Here is a 14,057-nt window from a genome sequence, read left to right as displayed (position 1 = left end):
ACTGACACATCAGGGGCCGGAGATGTGGATGTAGACGTAGCATCAGCATTCATCTGCGCAATGTCTTGTGGCATCACTCTCATGATGAGGATATGCAGGGCATGGAAGATCCCATCTACAGCTTTCTTGTGTGCAGCTGTGGTAGCCATTCTTTGCACCTGCATCCGCTCCATGTTCTCCATGACCCTCCTCATGTTTTCCAAATTACGGATGACATTGCTGTAGCCACTCTGACTGGACAGTGTTGTCGTCTCCGAGTCATGACTCCAGCGACACCAGCCATGGATTGTTGGAGGGTATGGGGCGGACTCTGGGTGACCGTTAGGGAGTGTAAGTGGTCCCTGATGGGACTTAGACACCCACGTATGGCATCCAGTTTGGCTGCCATGAGTTGGAACCCTAGCCGCACCTGTGCAGCCAGCCCCCTCTGGCAGTCTAACACACTGCGTTGGAACACCTTGTGTTCTTTGGTGAGTTGCTGGGAGCCAGACGTGGTGGTGGGTGTTTCCTGCTGTGTGGTCTGTGCAGGGGGTGGGCTCACCTCGATGGTGCTAGGCTGACCTTCTACTGGAGGTGGGCTGCAGAGGGTGTCCATGAACCGCTGGGGTTCGTCCAGGTCGATGTCCTGGTGGTCACCTCCATCATCATTTACGGGATGTAGGGTCTGCTCTGCAGGAGGTGTTGATTGTCCCTCTGCAATGTAAAGGGGAGATGCAGTTTCACAGTGTGTTACATGTATGTTGACGCATTGGTGAAGTTTACAGACAGACTGCATGACAATGTACATTGTGACTGTTTGTGGTGAGTTGCCTATTTGATCCCGGACAGTGGACATTTGTATGACATCAGGGATGTGAGGTTGTACTCGTACCTTGTCATCTCACAGTTTCCTGCTATGCCAGGACTGATTGGCCATTTTGTACATCCATGCGGCACCAGTTGTGTCCTGTGTACTGTTGTGAAAGTGTTGCAGTTTGTACCATATTGTTGTCAATGTTGAGGTGCTCTTATTCTTATGTGTGTGTGCAGCATTGTGGGTGAGTCGCCCCTGCAGCTCTGATTTTGTGGCCCCTTATCCCTTTCAGGCGGTGTGCCTTCTATGCTTCTACAGTGGTGAGATGTACCGGACTTGGTTGTTTAGGGCTCTTGGTCGCAGATGTGTTGTTGACGTCAGGGGTTGTTTGTGCACATGGATGTGTCAGAGTGTGACCTGCTCCTTTCCGGATGTGGTCCACACTCAGCCACCTCAGTGTCGTGGCGTGCACAATGTCATGATGATTGACCTGCAGCCATGCTAATCGTCATGTGGTGTCACTTGCAGTGTCAGTGTGGCTCACAAATACTCATCTTTGGTGGGTTTCGCACGTGTGCATGTGTTGGTGGTGAGATTGGTGATGTGTGGTGACGGGACCCCTTTGGGGACATGGGGTACGGGGCCTACTTGGTTTTGTGTGTGTTCTGCGGTGTGCCACGGGGATCAGGGACATGATCCAGAGTCATTGTGGGTGTGCAGTGTGCTCTACTTACTTGTGCATGAGTGCCATTGTGCCCATCTCCCCCCGTCCCACCAATCCCCGGTCGGTACTCACCCTGTTGATGTTGTGTCAGGTCATGGTGAGCAGTGTCCGGATCCCCAACTCCTGGCACTGTGTCCCGACTGATGACTGTAGCCACCATTTTCTCCATGTCATCCAGCTCCTGGTGTGCCGCTGGACCCCACCTCCAATGAGCGTTGCTGCTTTCATGTTGGCATCGAGTTACTTCTTGGTTTTGGCCTTCACATCATTCCAGCACCTCTTGACCTCTTCCATCGTCCTCCTCAACGCTGCAACTGCATTCACATGGTCTACGATAGTCTGCCATATTTGCGTCTTTGTTGCCAATTACACTTTTGCGGTGCCGAACAGTTGTTGGTAGTGTTCTATCACCTCCGTAACGATGATCCTGTTTTCCTGCGGACTGAACCACGTCTTCCTCTTCTCCTTGGCCTTCCCCGACCCCGAGGTTCCTTGCTGGTCGTCTGTGGGGCTTGTGGGGTTTGCGTTGTCCTCTGTACTCGTTCTGGGTGCATCCATGGTGCTACGCAGTTTATTTTGTTTTGCCTTTTTTTGGTTTTCTTTTATAGTGCATTTTCCAGCATGATGCGTGGGAATTGCAGGCCTGTCACTGGTTATCACTGATTTTTGTAACTCGATTGGCCACATCGCAACTTTTTTCGCGTTCGTGTTTCGCGTTTCTTTGACATCGCGTTCGTTTTAACGAGGTCATTTATCGCGTTATCGTGAGACTATCGCATGGTGCCGCCATGTTGAGAATACAACGTTAACACAGCGTTATTTTCCCACGATAGACTGCGATGTGCAAAGTTGCGTTAAGCAAATTTTGCAATAGTTATCACACGTTCTTGAGAATATCCCTCTATGACTTAGCTTTGTTGATTTATTTGTGTATATTTGAGTTTTTAATTCCCAAAACTAAAAAGGAGCAATCATATTGAAATGTATCACTAAAGAGCGCAGACTAGCTTTTTTCTAGTGAGAGTAGCCCTGCCATTCCTCTTTTACTGACCCTGGTTCCAAATATTTTTTAAGTGATTCGGAGCGGAAGCTACAACCTCTTTGACACAGAGAGTGAGGAAGAGGAAGAGGAGGATCATGAGGAACAGAGAGAAGAGGAACCACCACAGAAGAAAACAGCCTTTCAGGTATTGATGAGTGCTATAACTAATCATTTTCAATATGGAAGTAGACTCTCTAAGGACAAAAAATGAATACTTAAAAGTATCTTTTGTGACAGAAGTAAAGCTCAAGCATTACTTTGAGTAGGGTCTTTTGGGCAGATGAAAGCTGTCTGAAGACAACTCTGTGTTGACTAGTGCTGGGGAGGCCCAGTACACAAACAAAAAGACAGATGTGCAGAAGGTAAAATATAATTTTCTATCAATAGTCTTTCAAATGTTAGGCAAAGTTGGTAGAGGTGTGCTTTCGATAAGAAACACATGCACAGACTGTTAGGCCTACATGACACACTTCTTTTACCAGTTTGGCTGTTACATGGATGGCTGAATGTCAGATACAAAGTGGGCTGAGGCGCGTATATAGGTCTCCATCCTTGTTGAAGGCGCAGTATAATTTGCAGAAAAGGTTAAATATTTGTGGGGTTAAAGAAGAGCAAAGTGAGTCAACATTGTTCTTTTAACTTCTTAGACAATGTTATGTATTGACTTATTGTATACAGGTTAAGTTTTCCTTAATTTCCTATTGAATGCAGATCTAGAGGAGGAAGGGTTTAGATTGAAGTGTCTCTGCGGGGCGAGGTTGTCCTCAGGAGGATTATGCATCACTGAAATCTACGGTTATGGTCTTCTCTAGTCTTCATTCTCTTGAGGCAGTAACATGAGGAGGAAATTCCCAAAATAAATGCAAAAGTCCTATCAAATCTTTTTGAAAGACCGAGTTGGCACTGGTTTAAAGTTGTTCAGAGGTGAGTTGGTTCTGTCTTGCACCCTTTTCCACATACCTGCTTCTGTGTTGGTATTCTGTGCAAGATTGGAGTCAGTGTAAACTCTCAGGGGCCCTATTTAACAACTGCATTTTGTACTACCTTTAATAGTCCCACAATAGTATATTCTCTATTACTCCAGTATTGGAACTTTCATAGATTCCCATGCTTGAATCATTCCCTGTCGTCGAGATGGGAGTCCCGGTATATATAAAAATAGCAATATAAACTATTACAAATAGAAACTAGGCCTAGGCCAAATCTAGTTTTGTAACATATCCACCTCTTTTTGTAAGAGAGACCAAATAAAATCAACAACCAATCAGATCAGCCTCACCCTCTAGAACCCTCCTGAGAGAGCCTCAGACCATCAGATTTTCTACCACACGTGCTAGGGAGTCTCCACTGAGCTCTGCTCAGTTTTTTCCTTATTACCTTACTCCTAGAGTTTTTTCAACTGATTTCTTCAACAGCTTCTTCAACAACTTCTTCAGCTTCGTGTCAACATGTCTGACAAGGAGAAGAAAGGCCTTTTTAGAGCCTGTTCCACCTGCTCTAAAAAAGGCTTTACATAGATGACTCTCACAAGGACTGCATCTTTTGCCTCTATCCAGATCACAAGGCTAAGGATTGCAAGGTTTGCCGTACCTTTTCCACAAAAACCTTGAGAGACCTTGAGGGACGTCTTCTGACCTGGCTCCAGAAGCTGAAATCCAGGAGGGATCCTTTATCCAGTGATGATAGTGATAAAGCTTCATCAGCTTCCTCTTTCAAGAGATCCCTGAAGAGGTCGAGATCTGACCCCTCTTCTTCTGAAGACCGACCTGGTAAAGCCTCTAAAAAGACCTCTCATAGGTCTGACAGGCAAAGTCCAAACAAATCTCCTCACCGAGGTTTAAAGGAGAGGGAAGGACTATCTAAAGGAGAATCTGCAGTGAGAAAGTCAAGTTCTGTTCCTCCATCTTCTCCTCCTGACAGGAAAAAGGACTTCAAAAAGCCCTCCTCTGTACCTTCCGAGGGAAAACATACTAAGAAGATTTCACCGCCGACGACGCTGTCGACGACACCGTTATCTACGTCGACGCGCAGAGAAAAGGTACAGTCTTCTCAGTCTTTTCTTTCTCTGGCGACGGGATCGTCAGCGAGAGTTTCCTTGCCTTCTTTGACTGCGATGCAGTTTTCTTCATCGATGCCAGTGACAACGGATGCAACGGTGATGGCGAAGTTGTCGTCGATGGTGTTGTCGATGACTTCGACGAGGATGATGACGGCCATGGTGACGATGCTACGTTGATGGCGATGACGGCGATGGTGATGACGACGGGAACGGTGACGATACCGACGATGACAATAACTACATCGTCGACGACCTCGTCGACGGTACAAATTTCTGAGGTAATCATCAGGAAACGTCGCATTACTCCAGATCTCACTTCTCCAAGCAAAGTGACACCTCTGCTGCCTACTCATCTCCTAGAGGAGGGGTATTCGGAGGATGAAGGTCCATATGGGTATGCTCATAGCCCTTCTGAACTGCACGTGAAGTGCCAGGACCTAGATTCTGAAGATGGGTATAAAGAGCAGGAATATGATCCTCCTCAGGACTATCATGGAGGTTACCAAGAGGAGATGGTTTGTATGCCATCCTCCTTGATTTCGGACTTACAGCTAATGTTCTCAGACTATAAAAGGAGATTTCCAACTACATCTCTGGCTCAGGAGCAGGTTTCTACTCCGGCTGTTCCACCTGCAGGGCCATCCACCCCTCAGCTGCCACCACCACCACTGCAATTTCTTGTGGATCCACCACCGTCGACTCCGATTATTCAGGATGAAACATCTGATGACGACCAAGAAAATGCAATTCCCCTGGATCCAGACAGGGAATGGGATGAGTATATTATCCCTACTCCTGCTTCACCTGCACCGGTGCCAGTGGATTCTCCGCCTGGAGATGTGGGCGGTTTCCATAATTTGTTGGAGAGGGCAGCAAAAAGATTTTGGCTTCCTATGCCTCTGGTTCAGTCTTCCTATACGATTTCAAAGAGCCCTTTAAGAAATCTGTGAGATCAATGCCTATCGTTGGTCATGTTTGGGAAGAGGGGCTCAAAGTTATGAAGACCCCGGCTCCAGTGGCTCCAGTGCTTCCTCGTTTAGAGAAAAAGTATAAAGCCCCGGAGGATAGCCCAGCATGCCTGGTGCGTCAGCCTAAACCGGATATATCGCAGGCAGCACAGAGAAAGTCTGAAAATCCGGCGGCTCCTCCAACAACACCTCCAGTCAAGGCAGACGCCTGGACAATGCTGACAAAAGGTTTTCTTCAATGTCAAGCCTTCTTGTGAAAGCGGCTAATGCTTTAGCCATCTTGGGGCGCTACGACCGCCAGATGTGGTGTGACCTCTCTCCCTACCTTGACCAGTTGCCTGATGACAGCAGGGCCAAAGCGAAAAAGATTCTCCGGGAAGGGAGGAGGGCCTCCTCAGAAGGATTGATTGCGCAATGGACATTGCAACAACTGCGTTCCGTTCCCTGGCTGGAGCGGCAATCCTTTGTCGGCAGGGATGGCTTCGAGCGACCTCATTTAGGCCTGAGGTTCAGAACAAGATTCTGGACCTCTCCTTTGATTGAGAGGCGTACTTTGGGAAGGACATAGACGATGCGCTTCAGGACATTAAAAAAGATACGGACACAGCAAGATCATTAGGGACACTCCAATACCGAAAGGTCCCTTTTCGAGGCGCAAGGGGCAGAGGTCTTCCCTCATACAGAGGAGGTTACCAGCAATATTGGTAGTCTTCGTATACACTGGCCTTGCAATCTTATCGCCCGCAGTATAACGAGCGGCAGGGGTAGTGCTCGTCATATTCAAGATCATCAAACAGAGGAAAAGGGGGGCGCCAGGAGAAGGAGTCTTCTCGGCGTCAATAGCGGCCTGCTGGCTCTGTCTACTGTTTCTTCCCCTCATTTAACACCTGTGGGGATCAGGTTCTCGCGTTACTTCCAAGAATGGCAACGGATAACATCGGATCGTTGGGTTCTCAATATAATCCAATTTGGTCACACGTTGGAGTTTGTCCATCCTCCTCCAACCAAGCCCCCTTTCGCCAACATAACAAAACATCTTCGTCTCCTGCGCTTAGAGGTCCAAGAGATGCTGCAGAAGGCTGCTATGGAGCCGGTCCCTGTCTCGCAAAGAAGAGAGGGTTTCTACTCCTGGTTCTTTCTAGTCCGAAAGACTGTAGAAAAGTGGCGCCCTATTCTAGATCTGAGGGAGCTCAACACCTATCTCATCAAACAGTTGTTTCGGATAATCTCCTTGCAGGACATACTTCGACTTTTAAATTCAGGAGATTTCATGGCCACTTTGGATCTAGAGGACGCATATTTTCGTGTTCCCATACATCCATCCCAAAGGAAGTTTCTTCGCTTCACAGTAGCCAAGAGCCACTTTCAATTCAGGGTTCTTCCCTTCGGCCTCAGATCGGCACCAAGTATCTTTACAAAGATACTGGCTCCGGCAGCGGCCTTTCTAAGGAAACAACAGCATCATGTTTTCCATTACCTGGACGACTGGTTGCTAAAGGCTCCTATCAAGACTGGAGCCGAGCGGTCAGTGGCAGCTTGTATACAGCTGTTCAAAAGTCTGGGTATTACCCTCAACAGGGAAAAATCAAATTTGTGCCGTTCCAGGAAAACAATTTCCTGGGACCCATATTGGACCCATCCCTGTTCAAAGCTTTTCCGTCAGTGGAAAGACAAGCCAAATTGATGTTGATGGCCCATCTACTTAAAAAAAGAAGGTCACTTTCAGTTCGCCTCTACAAGTCTCTTCTAGGGTCCATTTTGTCCTGCATTCCTCCAATTACTCACTGCAGGTTACAAATGCGCCCTCTTCAGGAACAACTGGACCTACAGTGGCGCCAAGTGCAAGGGTCTTTCGAAGACATGATCACGATCACTATGTCAATGAAAGATGCTGCTTCATGGTGGACTCTCGATGAGAACATTTTCCAAGGTCTCTCCTTCATGGTCACTCCGGCTTGTCAGATTATTACAATGGATGCCTCTCTGGAAGGCTGGGCAGCGGTCTTGCAGGACCTCCAGATAAGTGGTCGATGGCTACACCACCATCACCTGTTGCACATCAATCTACTGGAACTGAGAGCAATTCGGACTAGCCCCCCATTCCTCTGATCCCGAGGCTGCTCAGAAAGCTAAAAACGGAACCCTGCAAGATGATCCTAATAGCACCAACTTGGCCTCACCAATACTGGTACACGGAGCTTCTTCTCCTGTCCTTGGAGCATCCGGTTCCTTTGAAACCGATTCCATCACTGCTGACGATGTCCCAGGGCCAAGTATTGCATCCGGATCCCCAATCTCTTTAATTATCAGCGTAGCTCCTGAGCACAGAGAGTTTCTTGACTTAAAGCTCTATGAAGAATGTAGGGACATCCTGCCTCAGGCTTGTGCTCAAAGTACAAACAAAACCTACCGAATGAAATGGAAGAGGTTTTATCACTGGTGCAGAGAATCGGGGGTTCCCCCTTTCGCTTCTTCGGGGCATAAAATCCTTCCTTACATTCTTTCCTTGGCAAAGGCCGGCCTGACTCATTCATCTATTAAAGTGCATCTCGTGGCCATTTCTCGCTTCAGGAGGACATCCTCAAGCCCTTCGCTCTGGTCAGCAAGAATTATTAAACAGTTTATGAAAAGTCTTTTTCGAGTCTTCCCTCCAGTGAAGCCTCCTCCACCACTGTGGAACCTTAATCTGGTCTTGAAACATCCCTTCGAGCCGATACATAAAGCAAACTTGAAATTTCTCTCCTGGAAGGCGGCCCTTCTGTTAGCCTTGACTTCAGCTAGAAGGGTCAACGAGTTGCAGGCACTCACCATTCAAAAGCCTTTTCTTCAATTTAAAAATGAAATGGTAGTACTCCGTACCAACCCAAAGTTCATCCCGAAGGTACCTTCGGACTTTCATTTAAATGAACCTGTGATACTTAAAAAAATTTCCCTCAACCTGCGACTCCGGCTGAGATGTCACTTCACTCATTGGACATTCAGCGTTGCCTGAAGTTCTATCTTCAGAAAACTAAGGACTTTTGAAAGTCACCTCAGCTCTTCGTGGCTTACAGTGCCCCTCGTAAAAGCTTTCCCCTTTCCAAACAGGGGATTGCACAGTGGATTTCCAGCGCTATCCAATATTGTTGTCAAGCAGCTGGCAAGCCCCTTGAAGGGAAAGTCCGTGCTCACTTCACGAGGGCGATCTCTTCTTCTAGGGCCCTCTTTGCTGGAGTACCTATCCGGGACATCTACAGAGCAGCGATCTGGAAGAGTGCCCATACCTTCACAAGACATTACTGCTTGGATTATCGTCCAAGCGGTCCTGAAGAACCTCTTTCAATAAGTGGTGAGCTTTCCCTCCCATCCCTCCTTCCTTTTCCTTCGTATCTTCTTCCCACATTCTTTGATACAACTGATTTTCTGTATATATATATATATATATATATATATCGCAAACAACACTCCTTCCACTTCTACCAAAACCTCGGCAGCGAAGAAAGAGAAACGAACCACTTCTTTTTTCCAGGCAAGATGTTTATTTAAAACCTAGCAGCAGTCAACAGATGACGCGTTTCGGGCTTAGGCGCCCTTGTTCACATAAAGGCTGTGAGTGGATTTCGCCATTTTAAGTGATATGCCCTTCCCACCAAAGTCACATGTTCCAAAAGTTAATGGAGAACATAGTAAACAGACTACATGACTCGAATATAATCAATGTAATGTCCCTACTCGTTAGTGCCAAAAAATCATAATGACAAAACCCCAACCGCATTTCCCATCATATTATAACGGAAATGTATATTGTTGTCGGCTGGAGAAAAGCAAAATAAAACTTTTTGAAATTACAATATAATTCCAAAATCAAAAGACTTCATTTTGGCAATCTAAAAATCCCTGGATAAATCCAAATACACGTTATAAACAGTGCAAAAATTCATTATAACTGCATAAATGCATGTAATCATTAACAGACTTGCGACTTTTAGTTTAGAAGGAAATGTGCAAAGAAGATAAAGTGCATAGCAGAGCTAATTGTAGAATTATTTTACAAATATACCATGTGCAAATTGATGTGGTGTTTAGTGTAGATAATGAATGTAAAATGGTTACAAAATAAAAAATGCATTTTGCAACCCAAACTCGGCTGAGACATTACACAAAGTGAAATATATTATGGGATGGCACCAGCTTTTGTTTGGAAAGTTATATTGTAAACTTAGACCACGTCCAAGTTTAACCATTTTTTTAAAGACCAATATATGCTTTCCCTATAATACAGTGTCTCTGCGGAAGTGTAAATGAGTGAAACACACAATTAATCACCGTTATAAAACGTTAGTCCAAAATCACTGAACATTTTTTTCGTGACCACGAAAATTACCAATACCAACACACTCAAACAATAGATCATCTAGAACCAGGTCAAAAAACAAACTCAAAAAATCTGTACGATATAAAGCACACTGCTCAGGGTAACACACAGAATACCTATTTACAAGCATGTGTACATGTGTACATATCTTCGGTGTATATATATATATATATGTTAGACCTGTCAGCCCTTTGGGTGGTCCCTCCTCATCATTATTTATTTTGTCCCACTTTTGCCTCAAACCCTGTTAGAATTTTTCCTTTTTGGGAACCACCAGACTTTTTAGTATTGATGCAGATTCAGGGAGCCATTTTATCTACCCCTGGAACTTCTGTCTGAGGGCCTGGAGCACAAAATGGTGGCCACCTGTGACATCATCAGAACCCACTGGAACCTACTAGAACCTTCTGCAACATTCTCGAACCCTGTGACAGTTGGAGGCGGTTTGGAATGTTGGGAAGCTAAGCCAGAGTTGACAGTTGGAGCGGGCAGTTGGCACCTGACTGGTGAAGAGAGAGGAGCACAGAACTGAAGGAGGAAGGAGTGAGGCAGCAGGGGTGGAAACTTGTGCCTGGAGTGGGGTCCATAAACCCACCCTTGATACTAGTCCCTACTGACTGAGCCCAGCCTGGAGCCCTGTGTGGGACAAAGCAAGAAAAACCATCTTAAGGACCTGGACAGCAGGAACAGGCCTTAGAAGTAAAGAAAAGCAAGAATCTGACCTGTTTATTGGTTTCCCTGGAATCCGACGTCGAGAAGCCTGAGACCTGGAGCCCGAGGTGGAGAAGCGGCGCTGACTGGAAAGCAGACGTCGTACCCGGAGCCGCCAGAGGTCGAGAGAGGGCGCCGACGGAGGTCGTGGAGAGTACCAGAGGTCGAGGAGGAAGTCACCCGAGGTCGAGTGAGCGGCGTCGACGGGGGAGTGAAGTTCGCCCTCCGGAGTCGCCGGAGACCGAGGTGAAGCGTGCCGGAGGTCGGGAGTGGAGATCGCACTCCGGAGTCGCCGGAACCTGAAGAGAATCGTGCCGGAGGTCGGGAGTGGAGGTCGCACTCCGGAGTCGCCGGAACCTGAAGAGAATCGTGCCGGAGGTCGGGAGTGGAGGTCGCACTCCGGAGCCGACGGAAGTCGACATCGAGCCAAGACAGCCCGACGTCATCGAACCGGAGGCCGACATCGAGCCGAGGCCGCCGACATCGAACCGGAGCTGCCCGAAGTCGACATCGAGCCAAGACAGCCCGACGTCATCGAACCGGAGGTCGACATCGAGCCGAGGCCGCCGACATCGAACCGGAACCGCCTACCGGCGTCGTCAAGAACTGACATTGTGCCGAGGCCGCCGACATCGAACCGGAACCGCCTCACGGCGTCGACACGACTCCAGCGGCGTCGGAGCTTCATAAAAAGGGCAGTAAGTGGAATAGAGGGCGCCTAAGGCCCTGTGGAGCTCTAAGAGACCATCCTAAGGGTTAGAACCAGCCTGGAAGTGCCAGGGGTGGACTGAGACTGATACAGTGACCTGTGTGAGGGGTGGTGTAGTTTGGGAGAGCCAGATTCCTAGATTACCCTTGAACTACCTCAGTTTTAGCCTCAGCCTTACCCAAGCTAGGTGAGACACCCTCAGGCCATCCACCTAACCACAAGCTGTGCCTGGGCCAAATCAGCCCATAGTATTTTAAATGTGATCTGATTTAGAAGTGTCACTGTTGGCTTTTATTATTTATTGAGGGTACTGTATTTATTGTATTTATCTAAATTATTCCTGTAATGTATTTATTGTCCTGAGCTAACTTATTCCTGTACAGTATTTATTCCCTCGCAGTATTTATTTGACCTGATCCTATTTATTGCACCTGTAAAGTGTTACTATTTATTTGTCCTGCACTTTTTAAGGAGAAGCTTGTGTACTGTGATTGTATTATTACTTGTTTAATCAGTAACTAAGAGAAAAGAAGATAAACACAGAGATATTTTCATAATTTTTAAGGTGTAGTGTCGTTTTTGGAACGGATGCACGCATGGTTATTGTGTGGGTATGACGTATGCTTAACACGGTGCCTGACCCCTGACCACTCGAGCCAAGCTACCACAGTGTATGTCTGGAAAGACCCCGTTACCACCACCCTTTCCGGTGTGGGAGTGGGGTTTTTCTAACAATATATATATATATATATCTCGCTCCAAAGTCCACTTTAAAGCAGTATACGCACTCTCACTGACGGGTGCAGCAAATGTGGAAAGTGGGTCCACACAAAATACACGCTCCAGTTTCTACTCAAGAAACATGCTGCACTCACGGGACCACTTGAAAGATTCTTTATTACAAGGACGCGTTTCGGCGTTATGCCTTCCTCAGCTTGTTAAAGATAGCGCCACCTGTTAAAGTGGACTTTGGAGTGAGATTTATACAAGCAGTTCGCACCGCCAACGGAGAAACTAAGCACAGTCGCCGACAAAGTCGACAGTCATCATTACTGTTGGAGTGACGGCCATACGACCGGCTCCTGCGTCAGGTGCCGAAGGACTCTGGGGCTTGACGAGGGGCCACCGAGGGGGATTTGAACATCAGCGCACCCTGTCATGGCACCTGAAAGCAGCAACATGTGCCCTGGAATTGAGGAAAGGTGAAAGGGACGGTAAAATATTTGCCTTAAATTATTGTATTGAAACAACTGTTATCTGCGGGACATGCCTATGCAAAGGCAGGACATAGGAGACCTGATTGATCCCCCACGATAACTATCGGACTGCAACTCCCAGAATCCATCTGAGCGGAAGGAACATTGCTCCGATAATACAGAAAGCCCCCTTTCTATGTCCAATTGCCACAACCAATAGAATCGTACTTACCTGTTTAAAAAATCTTCAGGACAGGTGGCGCTATCTTTAACAAGCTGAGGAAGGCATAACGCCGAAACGCGTCCTTGTAATAAAGAATCTTTCAAGTGGTCCCGTGAGTGCAGCATGTTTCTTGAGTAGAAACGAGCGTATATATATATATATATATATATATATATATATATATATATATATATATATATATATATAGAAATCCAAACAGCTGTCTCCCACCTCCAACCGGCGAGGAAGAAGCACACGGACACCAAATCGTGCTTCAAAGGTTTTAATGTAGATCAGCACCCACACAGCACGCCATTACGCGTTTCGGCCACCAGATGGCCTTGATCACATGAAGTAACTGCTGAAACATTGTGTTTTTATAATCCAAAAGCACTCTAAAATCTCGTGATGCTTGTGTCCATAGACATGGAAAAAATACATTGGTTTTTGAGTTTGTAATATGGTGATGGAAAACATATAGCAAATACAGATACATTGATAAATAAGCCAGCATGGGTCGGAGACATTAAATGATTTTAAAAAATCGGTAAACCGGTTTAAAGGATGCTCTTTGATGTGAATAGTAAAATCACAACCTGGAAACTACAGGTTATTCTGCATGGATTCAAGGTACAGTGCTACGTTGTGCAAATACGCAATAACATGTGCAAAAGCTGATATCTAAAGTGCAAAAAGGTGCTATCAATGTGCAACAAAATGCAAGTGTGCAAAATACGCAAAGGTAGTGCAAACTGCAAATAGATATATATATATATTACCTACTGGCGGTCGCCTGTAGGTAGTTATAGTTAGGACCCTGTTTCCATAGGAAATCCGCAACATTCTATTTGGAATAACTTTGGCGCCGGTCGACGAATCCTCGCGAAATTTTCAAAACTAATGGGGCGCTACGCTCCGCTCCTACCCTGAAAGTCTCGGGGGGATTCGTCAAGCGGGGGCTGAGAAAAAAGGGGGGTCCCAAAACGCGTTTTCCCCATGCATTTTTCCATAGGACCTTTAGACACAGCTACAGCCCGAACGGCTGAACAGAATTACTTGTAATTTGGCAGAGAGGTAGCCATAAGGTCAAGGAAGTGCCTTTTGTAGGTCTGGTGTAAATCTGTTCAGTAGTTCCTGAGAAAATAGCATTTAAATCAATATATATATCTGTGGCAGCGCTCCGTGCGCTTACCGTGTGCTTACGGTAAGCTTACCGTACGCGTACGGTGCCGTGCGCGAGCGCGTTTCTGATTGGTTGTTAGATCAAAGTAAACATTC

The 14,057-nt window shown here is 46.6% G+C and overlaps 1 protein-coding gene across 1 annotated transcript in view; it reads left to right on the top strand.

Moving 5' to 3' along the window:
* LOC146812454 (piezo-type mechanosensitive ion channel component 2-like) overlaps nt 1-14,057 on the top strand; it is a 711,007-nt gene that overhangs the window by 444,467 nt on the left and 252,483 nt on the right. The window contains exon 32 of the mRNA XM_085619448.1: nt 2,592-2,704. Within this exon, the coding sequence (XP_085475574.1) occupies nt 2,592-2,704 (113 nt within the window). The remainder of the gene's footprint in view (nt 1-2,591; nt 2,705-14,057) is intronic.

This window comes from Triturus cristatus, chromosome 7 (assembly GCF_964204655.1).
Source record: "Triturus cristatus chromosome 7, aTriCri1.1, whole genome shotgun sequence".
In the NCBI taxonomy this organism is placed as follows: Eukaryota; Metazoa; Chordata; class Amphibia; order Caudata; family Salamandridae; genus Triturus; species Triturus cristatus.
The sequence above is the reverse complement of the archived record's forward strand: the minus strand, read 5'-3'. Positions and strand labels throughout refer to the sequence as shown.